The sequence below is a fragment of the Egretta garzetta genome, unplaced genomic scaffold, assembly GCF_000687185.1.
Source record: "Egretta garzetta isolate BGI_Z169 unplaced genomic scaffold, ASM68718v1 scaffold45, whole genome shotgun sequence".
Lineage (NCBI taxonomy): Eukaryota > Metazoa > Chordata > Aves > Pelecaniformes > Ardeidae > Egretta > Egretta garzetta.
The window spans coordinates 8,352,802-8,366,066 of record NW_009260028.1 but is presented as its reverse complement, the minus strand read 5'-3'; the positions used below and the strand labels follow the sequence as shown (position 1 = coordinate 8,366,066).

The window sequence follows — 13,265 nt, the reverse complement described above, 5'->3', positions numbered from 1 at the left end:
CCGGCCCCCTCCCGGGGGGGGTGGGCTGAGCAGCAGCAAAGGCCTTGACTTTGTGTAAGCACTGCTGAAACAGCTAAAACATCCCTGCGTTATCAACCATGTTTCCAGCACAATTCCAAAACATAGCCCCATCCTGGCTCCTATGAAGAAAATTAACTCTACCCCAGCCAAAACCAGCACAAAACCAAATACATGTAAGGGTCAGACTCGTTTATATGACTTAAACTGCACTTAACAGTCTGTGTCTGACATTTCTTGTTGGCTAGATCTAAGCCTCCTCAAACCAATGAGAAACACTAAGCCAGGAAATTAGCCTGAATTTAGGCCAGAGGAATATGAGTCACAGCAAAACAAAAAAGCCATAGGACTGGGAACGTGCCACACCATCAGAAGCTGAAGCATTGGAAAGCAAAACCACCCAATATAGATTCATAGATCCTTTAGGTTGGAAAAGACCTTTAAGATCATCAAGTCCAATCATTAACCTAACCCTGCCATCCCACCACTAAACCATGTCCCTAAGCACCTCGTCCGCCCGTCTTTTAAATACCTCCAGGGATGGGGACTCCACCACTTCCCTGGGCAGCCCATTCCAATGCTTAACAACCCTTTCTGTGAAAAATTTTTCCTAATGTCCAACCTAAACCTGCCCTGGCGCAACTTGAGGCCATTTCCCCTCGTCCTATCGCCCATTACCAGGGAGAAGAGACCAACATCCACCTGGCTACAGCCGCCTTTCAGCCTCCTATCGCCCTTTCAGAGGGTGATAAGGTCTCCCCTCAGCCTCCTTTTCTCCAGACTAAACAACCCCAGTTCCCTCAGCCACTCCTCATCAGACTTGTGCTCCAGACTCCTCACCAGCTTCATTGCCCTTCTCTGTTCCAGCAATGCAACGTCTTTCTTGTAGTGAGGGGCCCAAAACTGAACACAGGATTTGAGGTGCGGCCTCACCAGTGCCGAGTACAGGGGCACAATCACTTCCCTACAGTCCAGGAAAAAAAAGAGACTAATAAAAAAGGATAGTCATGCATGCTGTATTTCTAGTGATCTATAGAAGCAGCTATAGACATTTTCTGCTCTGTGACCAGCCATCTCAAGAGCCTTTGGATAGACTGGAAACAGTCTCGTGGTGCGGCACAGCCTTTGATGCTGGTACACACAGACATTTTCAATAGCTCTCTCATCAGATTCAAAGTGGGAGAAATAGATGCCATATGGAGATACACATGAATACATGCCTAATCACTTATTTGTGCCCAAACAAACTTCTTCTCTACAGGAACATATGAGGAGTCCATTGCTATGGCGATAACTGTTCTGGCAACTACCAGGTATTTCTGTTTCAGCTGGAGAAGGGCCAGTTGGTGCTCTGATTATCCCCAAGATTGGTACACACATATGCCAGTCAAGGTCCAGCTGAGCCTAGATGATATGCTGGGCTTGCTCCAGTAGCCAAGGCAAACCAGCTTCAAAAGCCAAAGCCAAACTATGGAGTGATGTGTGTTGTGCATAAACATCCAGCCACCTCTGCATCCCCAAACCAGATAGCCGCTTACAGCCAGCCTACCTGGAAATGGCTTTTGGCATATGGGGGAAACGTAAACTCAGGTTTTAGAAATTTTACCTGAATTTTACCTGATCTGTCTCCACACACTCATGTGTGGTTGTTTTCCATGTGATCAGGAGCATGTCAGACACAAGACTGTCACAGGGTAGTCAGCTCCTTTGTGTGAGGTCTCTCAGCTCCTCACTGAGCTTGGCATGAAGGCTGAGGTTAGCACATAGTTAATAAATGGGGAGAGGATGTAGCAAGTTGATGCATCTTCGGAAGCAATTTTGCAAAGGCTGTGAAGAACTGGTGAAGGCTGAAACCAGAGAGGTTTGTTTCAGCTTAGTCTGTTGGTTCGGGTTGCCTGGAGGGGAGCGTGGCCCGCAGGTCGAGGTAGGTTATCCTCCCCCTCTACTCTGCCCTAGTGAGACCCCACCTGGAGTACTGTGTCCAGTTCTGGGCTCCCCAGTTCAAGAAAGATGAGGAACTCCTAGAAAGAGTCCAGAGGAGAGCAACTAGGATGATAAAGGGACTGGAGCATCTCCCCTATGAGGAAAGGCTGAGAGAGTTGGGCTTGTTCAGCCTGGAGAAGATTGAGAGGGGGACCTCATCAACACATACAAATATCTTAAGGGTGGAAGTCATGAGGACAGAGCCAGACTCCTTGCAGTGGTGCCCAGCGACAGGACAAGGGGCAATGGGTACAAACTGAAGCATAAGAGGTTTCAGTTGAATAGGAGGAAAAACTTCTTTACTTTGAGGGTGACAGAGCACTGGAACAGGCTGCCCAGGGGGGTTGTGGAGTCTCCTTCTCTGGAGATATTCAAAGCCCACCTGGACGAAGTCCTGTGTAGAATGCTCTAGGAGAACCTGCTTTAGCAGGAGGGTTGGACTAGATGATCTCCCGAGGTCCCTTCCACCCTTGCGATTCTGTGATTCTGTGATTTCTCCCACGGCAGAGCTGGAAAGGGGGCTGTGAGAGTTTGCCGCAGTGCTGCTCTTTGGCCAGAGTTGAGCCCAGGGGGCTGACAGTCAGCAGGTAGGCAGAGATGCTGACCGAGTGACACAGGTTAGAGCTGGGATCAAGGAGAACCATGAAGGACTCTACCCCAGACAGAACATTTGCAGTGCCTTTACTGAGAAGAGCAAGAAAAAACAGCTGGAATTGCTGATCTCCAAGAGGAAAACTGAGGAAGGAAATGTTGGAAATAGTTGCCTGCATGTGAGGCTCTTGGAAGAGCTGGAAAATATTTAGCTTCCTGACTTGCAGCACAACTGCTGGAGAGCAATCTCTCCTGCCCTGGGGCACTGCTCAGGGAGCTCTGCCTTCCTCCAGCACCAGTGCTGTTGTGTTTACGGTAAAAGTCTTGCGGCCTTCAGACTAAAAGCGTTCAGTGGTACTAAAATCAAGCTGAGTTCATTTCAGCCAAAGTCTAAAATAGATAATGAGAAAACAGCCCTGTTGAATGCTTCTTCACTTATTTTTCACCTTAAGGACCACAGATACCCTACAGCCACTGAGCAGCTTCAGGCTGGAAGAGCCCTATCCCAGCAGCCACTTTAGTTGGCTCAGAACCTGTGGGAGTTTATTTTTTCCCCTTAAATCCCAACAGCTCCTTTCTTTATTACCACACAAGGATTTCAGATTTTGTTTAAAAACAGATGGCCTTCATGTCAGTAAAAGAAAGCCTAAAGGTGCGAACACTAGCAGTTTAAAAGCCAGTAATCCTTTTATTTTCTCAGTCTTCAACACTTGGCACAGGTGACAATGACAACATCCGATAGGGAAATTTTTTTTGTGTAAGGTTGAGCTGCCCATCTATACAACATGAATGCTCTTTTCGAAAGGAGTAATTTTAGAGAACGGGGAGAAGGAGACTCTGTAGTTCTGTAGGCACCAGAAAGGCCTGACCTGTCTCGCTTTCTGGGATGGGGCATCTACAAGAGGATCCTGTGCAGATCGCCTGCTGTCTAACATGCTGCCCACTCATACACACTGAGCGCTTCAAGGCGCTCTGTCCTTGCTGCCTCCTCTCTCTTGCTCAATCGAAATGAAATCTCTATTCCTCTTTTAAACTTGCCAGGACTAATCGTATAACCCTTCTTTCCATAAGAAACCAGACTTCAAGGTCCCTGGCTGGTTTCTGAACAAGAAACTGAAACAAATCTGAGCCGCTGTCTCCCCCCAGTGTCAGCATCTTTTCTTGTTTAAGGCTGCAACTGCAGCACATAAGGATCCCCAAGGGTAAAAAAACCTGCTGTAACCTATCCAGTGATAGCATAGCTCAAAACTCTACCCTGGAATGTCAGAGAACAGATACTGGTTCAGGTTTGGGAATGGATAAGATCTCTTCTTATTTTGGAAACTCTAGGTTATCAGCCTGCTGTGACAGCCATCACAAGCTCTGGGGGTTATCTATGCTGTAGTGTTACTCTGAAGTGAAGGAAAAAAGCAGCCAGGCTGGACCAGATTTGAAGTCTTACATGTACAAAGAGGTTTTCTGATTTGGCTGTAGAGGCAGAAAAGGTAGCGATGTGGGGGACTTCTGAGGAGACTCCTCACAGCTGCTTTCTCTCCTGTTCAAGACAGGGACAAAAAAGAGGCTCCTTGTGTTAATGCCCTTCTTGCACATGTTTGGCAAGGTAGGGCTCCCAGATTTTAATGCCAGCCTCGATTGCTTTGGGTGCTAAATGATGCCCAGTTGCTTTGATGCTAAATGACTTGCTTTAAAGGGAGATTGTGTACCTTTGATTCTGCTTACACAGCAACTGTATTGAAGTGGAGAATACCTCTGCTTTCAGTTTAAAAAAACAAAAAAAGCTCATTATTACTATTGGTCTAGAAAAATCTACTCTTGGTTGAGTCTAAAAAAATCTAGATTGGGTCCAGTATTCAAAGGCAACTGATGACTGCATGGAGCCAAGACATTGCTTACTTTTGAAGCTGGTGGACACTACAGAGGCCTGACAATTTCCTGTTAAGGTTTGGGCATGTGGCTTAGCTAAGTACCTTGGTGCCTTTCCCTCAATAGCTGTTTAATGGAGGTGGTTAGCAGAGTCTGTTCTCACTGAACACCGCAGCCATTTAATTAAATTACCATTCAATTCTGCTTTTGCACAGACAGATGACTGCTGAGACCGTAGAGGGAAACTGAGGTTTTACAACAGCAGGATGAATTCTGGCAGTCCTGAGGCTACCGTAGCAGATATCGCTCTATCCTGGGAATGGGTTTCTGTAATACTTATATTCCCCAGTCACCAAGGTGACCGCATGAACAGCAAGATTTTAAAAATCACTGCAGTTCCCGGTGAGTAACTCCACCACAGCAAGAGCTCTCTGAGCATCAGCCATATCAGCTGCACACAAACTTAGATAATGCTTGAAAGAGGGATACTGCAGCAGCGTGCGCTGGTGTCGCCACGGTGGGCACCTCAGCCCACAGCCGCAGGAAGAAGGCAGGAGCTAGCCATCCCAGAGGCCTCCTACATCCTGCTGGTCTGTCCATGAACCTTGTACATACCCATGATGAATTCAGAGTGTTTTTCTCTTTAAAACCAGCCACCTCCTTGCAGCTAATCTTTAAAAACTGCCTCCCCTGCGGCTCTAACTGTAGCATTTGAGTAAGCAGCAACCAAGGCCATTACTTTTTTTTTTACAAAGGATTTTTTATTGCATAAATAGAGGGTTAGATATTTTGCTGTACGTATAAAAAGCTGAGATACAGTTTAAGCAAATGTTACTCTTGAGGGTTTTATTCCTTTGACACATCCTTCATCTACAAGGAAGGCTTCGCTCTCCCAGGAAGGGAATCCAATGCAAGCTGCCAAGTGCCAGAAAATCTGCAGGGTGGGGAAACAGCAGTGAGAACAGCAGGTGTGATATGCTGGCAGCACATGGGCTAAATCTGCATGCCCACGTGGCATGCTGCAATCGGAGCTAATCACAGCTCGGCGGTGCTGACACTGGAGAACATTTTTAGGGTAGGAGAATTCACCCCTTCTCACAATCCCATTATAGAAAGACATGGCTGACAGCCCAAGAGATGGCAGAATTTAGGAAGGACTGGGCCTCTGGTGGGCAACACTGGGTGACTAGGGTGTTTTCTGCAAGATCAGAGATGCGTTAATGCCAGTCATGCAACAAGGTCAAACATCACACGCTGGACACAGAGGCCTTGTGGGATGAGCTCCTGGCGCAGCAATTCCTTGGGCTTTGGACTCTGCCAGGCAGAACTGCCTGGGACCCAGCGCTGCACACACAGCACGGTATGGTCTGCTCATGACAAGGAGCAGGCTTACTCACTTGCAGGGCAGCCCACCTCTCATTTGTTTAGCAAGAAAACTCCATATAACTTACTCTGCCTGCAAAAATGGAAAGAAGTGTTCCCAGCATTTTCCAGTGGCTAGCTAAACTGATTTAAAACAAGAGTTTAAAATGGCACAAGTCTGCCCAGAGACAAGTCCTCAATCTGATGGAAACAGGAGACTGAAAAACACCTTTGGTTTTGTGTTTTTTTCTGTGCAAATGACCCACTTCATTCCTGTGGTTATTTCCAGGGCCCCATTTCTTGACACAATTTCCAAACCCTGTTGCATGAAATAAAACAGTGATAGGTTTGAAATCAGAACTAGTAAACATTTCTAAAAAGTGAAACTCTTTTCATATGTGAGGTGATGACCTCAAAAGGGGAAAGTAAAGTTTTTTAGTTTAATAAAGAGTAACATTACATCAACCTCCCACTGAGCTTACAAAGGGCAGGCAGGAATAGAATTCCCATTTTGCTGCAGAACAGAGAGATGTGAAATGAACTGATACAAAAATCACATACCAAACAAGTCAGGGAATACAATCTTAGCGCTAGTCAGCACTCATTTTGCTAATGGACTTGATCCAATGAGGCAATGATTGCTTAAACTTTGAAAACAGTAGGAAGGAATTCAGCACACAGGGAATGAAAACATAAAACTTTAAGATATTTTGTGATGATCATTTTGCTTTCTTATGCAGAAATGTGTCCATTTTTCTCAGTGAAGTATATATAATGGATGTTACATAGCATAACCTGTAGCATTTATGTTACCTTGGGAAGCTCCATGGCATGAGATTTGGCGGTTCCAGCTAAACTATCTACAACTTGTCATGTATTTAACTAATATAGAATGGCTGAGTCTTTTCTATCTTAGTTATGTGATATAAGGCCAGGAGGTCTGACTGCATCATCCTGTCTGTCACGCCTCTCACACATTTTTTGCCAATTTAACCATCTCTTTACAGATCGGGATTTCCTGTGCAATTGGCTGGGTGTAAAAATTCAGGGAAATTAAGAGAAGAGAAGGAATACTGTGCTAAGGTCTCCTAAATCACGAAACATGGCTGCCAAGTTTTCTGGTAGCGACCACGGTTCTTACAAAGAATGGGCATCATATGGGTGTGCAAATATGCTGAAGCATTGCAGGAGACAAATATTACAAGAACTCAGATAATGGTGACAGTTCTAATTGCACAATCCAAATGTATCCAAGCCAAACATAATAGGATTAATATGTCAATGCCATTATCGAACACCAGGACGTCGAATAAATTCTATACCTGAGAGAGTCTTCAATCATCCTTCTTCTCTACTTCTGCTTTAAATTTCTCTTCACGTTCCCTCTTTAATTTTTCTTCAAGTTTTTTACTCTGGTACATTTTTACTCCGGCAAACGCTAAGCAAAGAATCAGTGTCTTAGCTGCCAAAATGTACATCAGCAATGGGAAATTCTCCAAAGCCTGAAATGCAGAACAATATATTTAAGCAGTTACTGGAACACTCGGACAATTAAAAATTAATCTACAAGGATGCTACACAGTTTCCTACAGCAACAGCATTATTCAAAGCAATGGTATTGCTCCGCTGTTGATGCTTTTTTTTCTGTAGGGACTTTAAACTAGGCAGATCAACATCTAGGGGAAAGGACAAAACCAAGTTTACTCAAGTTTGTATACGAAGCCCCTTTGCACAGGTCTGTGTCGCTTTTGCTTGCTTTACAGCAAATGGAATACTGGCATGACCTAGACCTGAAAAAGGGGAAGGATGGAATATCTTAGGATAACTGTAAAAGTGGAAATGCTTCTGAACAATTCTCACACAAGCCATGAATCCGTGCATATCAGCTATCAAGTGTGATCCCCAGAGACACTTCTGTGCTCCTAGAAATTTTAATCCATGGTAGTTTTGCAATTAACTTGCCCAGATCTAGAAGATATAGACAAAGGCCTTTAAACTGGAAGAAAAGTAAAAAAAAACCCGCAGCCTCCAATGATTCAGTTTCAGGAGTTTTTAATGCCTGGAACAACCAAAATCGCACAACATATTTCAATGTTATAAAAGCATGCTACCGTAAGTGTACATGGAGTGAAAAACAAAATGCAAATGGGTAACACTGTGAACTCAGAATACAAATATAACAAGAGCAGCACAGGCACTCAGTGAAAGATGTCAGTTCCAGAAGGATACTGAAGGTACATGAATTTTCCAGCACACTGTTTCAAAGAGCCACCTGATCAGCAGGATTGATCCGGTGGTGCACAGAAGGTTCACAGTGCCAGCTCCCCCGTAGCAAGTCTCCCAGTACCCCTCTGTACCCTTAGCAGGCCTTCCAGCACCTCGTAAAGCTGTTTGGCCGTTGTCAAACTACTGAATTTAGAAAAAGCCTTGTATCCATACACCATTAGTGTGTCTCATTAAAGCCCCCAAATCAGAGGCTCAAGAAGGGTCTTTTATAACGCTGATGTCTACAAGCTGTACAGTACGTTTGACATCAGGCCACTCCCCTCTAATTTTACAAAAACCCATCATCCTCTGTCAATCTCCCCACACATTCAAAGCGGCAATCTCCTTAAACCACAGCTCTGATACACCAGAAAAGGTAGAGCCAAGGTTTGGGGTTAGCACTGTTTTCTTGATAAATGGTTTGATATAACATGTTAAAATTGTTAATGCATGAGGTACTTGCTCAAACACTTCAATGTTTTACACACGTACCCTGCAGAGTGTTTATGGCTCCAAATACACTGAAAGACATAGTGGAAAAAATGCCCTCCAGTAATGAAAGGAGCAGAGGAAAGAGAAGTTGGAGAAAAGCCTTGAAAGAGGAAAGCCAGGAGGAGCAGAGGCAAGCAGAGCTGAGCTTGCCTACCAGCACTGCGTATAGATCTAAAGTGTGAGGCCCCAACAGCAAATACTGGGGCCAGCCTGCAAGGTGCAAGCGTGTATGGCAAGAAAGGACTACAACAGTGAGTCCTCTCTCCCTGAAGTGTAGAGAACGTGGTGGTTAAACAACCTTCACCTAGGCAAAGAAACCACCTTTAAACACAGGACCCAAGCAACCACATCTGACATGCATCTGCTTGAAAGAGCAGACATCCACTGCTTTATGAATGTGAAATATCCTCACCTTCCAGTTAAATGCCACCATCTTGGCTGCACAATGATATTGTCCGTCCCACAGCAGGCTGCGCCCCACACCGATGAGTGTCACACTTCTAAAGGCACAGACCAGGGCAGGAGCATCTTGAAGAAATGGAAATTAAAAAAGAATTAGCCGACCTGTTTCTACTCAGCATGTCCACCCTGCACCTCTCTGACAAGCTGATCTGCTGCACAGCGCCTGGCAGCGTACCAGTGCCGCACAGTTCAGGAATGACCTACGTGGGCCTTTTTGGAGCTGAGTGACAGGAGCAACACCCGTGCTGCTGAAGGACAGGGGTTTGACAGGCCCTGGGCGGGTGCCACACTTGCACAGTGCGGAGGCTGCGCTTCCACCACATGCAGCACATCCCAGCAGCTGCCCAACCGAAGACACAAGGCTGCCTGCCTTTGAAAGCTTGACACGGGTGCACATCACGATGCCTCACTGATGTTTGATATGTAGTGGACAGAAGCGCACCCAGAAGAGCTGTCTTGCGGTTTTTAAGCCCACCAGCCCTGTTCAGAGCCCAAACACCTAATGAATCCTAGTATCTAATATCATCTGCCAGTTCTCTCTGATTTACTAACAAATTAAATTCTCCATGCAGCCCATAATAACACAGAAGCAAGCTAACCACTCACTGGATCCCTTGAGTGGTCAATGTATGTTTCAGAGCTGAACTTCGGAGCTGAGAAATGCCCGAGGGGATGCTGAGGGCTGCAGCACACAGCCACAACACTGCCCTCCAGACTCTGCTTGCTGCTCCACCAGCGCTGACACCGTTTCAGCTGCTGGATTTCAAATTAAATACGTTTCCCTGTCTGATCCCCTCGAGGTGTTTTCCTCTATGCGTAACAACAGAATCACTGTTGAAAAGCAGGAGGAAGCCCTACAGCTTAGTCCAAACTTTCACCAGCAGCTGGGCTGAATAAATCACCACCACACCACAATAGATGCTGCTGACCTTTCTTCAGAAACAGGGAGTCAAGTAAATGTTCTTGCAGCTCCTGTGCTGCTCAGCCAGCTTCTTTGCAGATGCCCTCATTTCTCCAGCTAGGCATCCTCTTCTCTCCTCTTCCCCGAGCTGCAAAATCCTCACCCCGCAGAGACCACCCTGGAAACATCCCCACGGAGAGACACCACTGGAGATCTCTGTTACCAAGACCGAACTATATCGAAGCAGTGGTGTGGCCAACTCTTTTGTCATTCAGTATTTACTGTGTTGATCCTGAGTGTGCAGCTCCCTTCTTCCGTTTATATAATGTCAGGGCAGCTGTGAACTAATGAGTCAGTAGCACTTCACCTCCAAAAAAAAGACATTTTAACTTCTGACGTTTCCTCCAGAATTTCAGCGACCATTAAGATTTGAAGCCCCCTGACAGATGGTCATGGCAAAAACCCCACACCAGAGCAGAATCTGGTTCTCAGATGGGTACGTGCTTCTCAGTGAAACCCAACTTAAAAAAGCCTGGCCTGATCTGAAGGGATTGCGCTGCCCAACTGGGGTGTCCTCATCTCAAAATGCTAACGTGGGTGGGGGCTTCATCAGACACAGTCTTCACTCTTCTCCTAAATTGCTGTAAATTCTGTGCTTCAGCCAGAATCAGTTTTGCAACATATTGTAAAAAGGCAAGAATTCAGCCATTCAAAGACAGGCTAGCATCTGGCATATGATGCTGAAAATGGGGTTTTAGTGATTTTTTACGTACAGAAAAAGTTTTAGACTCAGCAAACGTTATGCGAGCCCATCTGTGGGGTCTGATTGCAGGGTACCGTCCCACCAACAAGAAGCAGCGTATAATGTGCATCACAGTGTGCGCTCCTAAAAGTGCTCTTGGTTGCGAGTCGGATTATTTAAGCATTCAGAGCAATACTTCTGTAATATTTCCGCTCTGCTGAGACACGAGCCTGAATCTGCCTGAATTGTGTATCCACCGGGAGTAGCTGCACTGAAGTCACAAAGGACAATAAGTAAAGAAATTCTCCCTTTGTTCCAAAGAGCGGTGTCTTGATCCAAAATGTTTCCTGTGAGAGCTGACACTTCTGATGATCTGTCCTCACAGGGTCTTCTGTGGTTGGAACTCAGAGGGGAAGCCACCGCTCTCTCCATGTTGCATCCCCACATCCTGTGCCACCAGCCTGCGGTGGTCAAGCACTTCTCCCCATTTCGCCTCTTGACTCTTCCAGTCTCCATTTTGATCCAGACCTTATTAAATACAGCTGAAACCCCAGGACAGAAAAAAATGGGTGGACCTGGGGCACGGGGCAGGGAGAAGAAAGTGGAAAAGGAGAGAAAAAGGCAGGGTTCACTTCACATTTGAAAAAAACAATTTGTTAGCACTGAGGTCATCAATTCAAAAGCAAAAAGCTCAGATGCCGTACTTTCAAGGTTGTGATATCTTAAAAGCATGCAGGCAACTAAACAGCTGAAGTTTCATGTTTGCCTTTTCAGAGGCAGATAAGGCACAGATAGGAGTTCAGAACACATCTACAGTCAGGCATTGTTCGTTCCCCAGGAAAATGCAAGCTCCCTTAACAAACACAGCGCTACTGGGAACAGAGACTGGGCCCCACGGAAGGTCACTATTACCTTCACTCACAACAAGGAGGTCTCGTGTTGAGACACGTGAGAAAGAAACAGGAACACTAGGCTCTGCCTGAAGCCCTGCCGGCGCCTCCGTGACAGATGCTCCATAAGCTATCCATCATCTACTTGTAGACCTCTGCGCCAGGTAGGGATAAAATGATATCACTCTCACATGTACTGGTGGCCTTCTTCACCGTGATTGCACCTCACAGTCACTAGCCTATTTACACTCAGACCTCCTCTGTGAAGCAGATCAAACTACTGCAGATGGGAAAGGAAGAGAGGGTCTGCCCACACCGCACATCTCAGTGCTGTACTAGCATTCCTCCATTAGCTCCAGATCCTGTGAAGTCTTCTGGGTCCAGAGCAGGCGGAGAGTCACCAATGCAGCCCTAGAGGCTCGTGTCCTCAGCAGGGAGAAAGAGCTCTCAGGCAGGGCTGCACCAAGTCCCAGAGCAAGACTTCAGCTGATACCAGCCCCAGGATCTCTGCACAGTGCTGTGTTGTGCAACACAGACCACCCCAGACAAAGGAGTTGGGCCCCAGTCAGATGGGAAGTCTGTGGTGGAGCACAGAATTGAGTCCAGGTCTCTCAGCCACTGAATTACAGTTCCAGTCCACCACAGCAACCACATCACAGCCCAGCCACTCACACCATTGTTTGCTTATGCAGCGGCAGAGCACTGACTGGCCTGCACGCACCAGAAAACGTCCACACAGGCATCTGGGTACTCACAAAAATGCTTGAGTTGTCTTGGCTGAAAGTCTGACTCAGCCTGCCAATAACTCCATCTACTCAACAAAATGGGACTCAAGATATTCTTTGTCTACTGGGGATTTCTGAGCATTTCCATTTTACCCACTTTGTGAAAAGCTGTAAAAGTCACCAGCCTCGGAAAGCAGACACAGTGGCTGTATTAAGTCAGAAGCACTCAGACCTGTGTACATTTACAGCCCATATGTGTAGGTAGGTGAAGACATCACTCCATTAAAAGACCTGTGTAATCGCACAGTTCATACCAATGTCACCGATAAAGAAATTCCTACACTAACACCAACTCAAGAAACATCAAAAACATAAAGCCATAGAAGATCTTCATACCTGAAGAAGCAGAAATGAAAATATTTGTGATTTCTCTGGCAGCTCATCACATGCTGCTAACTCTGGAAAACAAGAACAGAGCAGATGGGATGTATCAGTCATGGTGGCTGGATTAAAATCAAAACAAAAAATGCCAGTGGCACATCAGACTGTCCCACCGTGGGTCCCAGGGCATCATTTCAACCACGTCCCAGGGTCCTTGCAAGCAGCAGGCCATTGCTTGCTGCCACCGCCTTGCCCTAGAGGAGGGTCTGCCGGGCTGGCAGCCACCGCTGCCTCCATTCCCACCCTGGCTCTGTCCTGATCCCCGGTCGCCTTTCGTGGTCCCTGCAGCACCAGCGCCCAACACTGCCAGCAACCCACACACACCCATCAGGAAACCAAACTTTTTCAACGAATGAGAACTTCAGATCCCTCTTTCTCACTTATTTGCTTCTTTTTTTCTTCAGAAAACAAGAAAACTCGGCAGATCCATACGCAGTAAAGCGCGCTTCCAGGTGGCCGTGCATCATACCCCGCCTGTGGCAATCAGGCCTGCCTGGGGTTTACGGCAGGAGACCCGACCGTGCCTTCAG

At 46.4% G+C, this 13,265-nt stretch overlaps 1 protein-coding gene across 7 annotated transcripts in view; it reads right to left on the bottom strand.

Annotated features, from left to right (window-relative positions):
* SMIM11A (small integral membrane protein 11A) overlaps window positions 1-13,252 on the bottom strand; it is a 17,412-nt gene extending 4,160 nt beyond the window's left edge. For 2 of the 7 annotated variants that reach the window (XM_035896502.1, XM_035896501.1), the window contains exons 1-5: window positions 13,116-13,252; window positions 12,691-12,752; window positions 9,966-11,254; window positions 8,987-9,102; window positions 7,140-7,319 (exon numbers count right to left, since the gene is read on the bottom strand). In XM_035896502.1, the coding sequence (XP_035752395.1) occupies window positions 7,152-7,319; window positions 8,987-9,007 (189 nt within the window). In that variant the 5' untranslated portion in view covers window positions 9,008-9,102; window positions 9,966-11,254; window positions 12,691-12,752; window positions 13,116-13,252 and the 3' untranslated portion in view covers window positions 7,140-7,151. Of the gene's footprint in view, window positions 1-3,153; window positions 7,320-8,986; window positions 9,103-9,965; window positions 11,255-12,690; window positions 12,753-13,115 lie in introns of those variants that run through there. The other 5 variants (XM_035896498.1, XM_009640979.2, XM_035896496.1 and 2 more) reach the window with 5 other exon arrangements.
* Window positions 13,253-13,265: the final 13 nt, after the last annotated feature.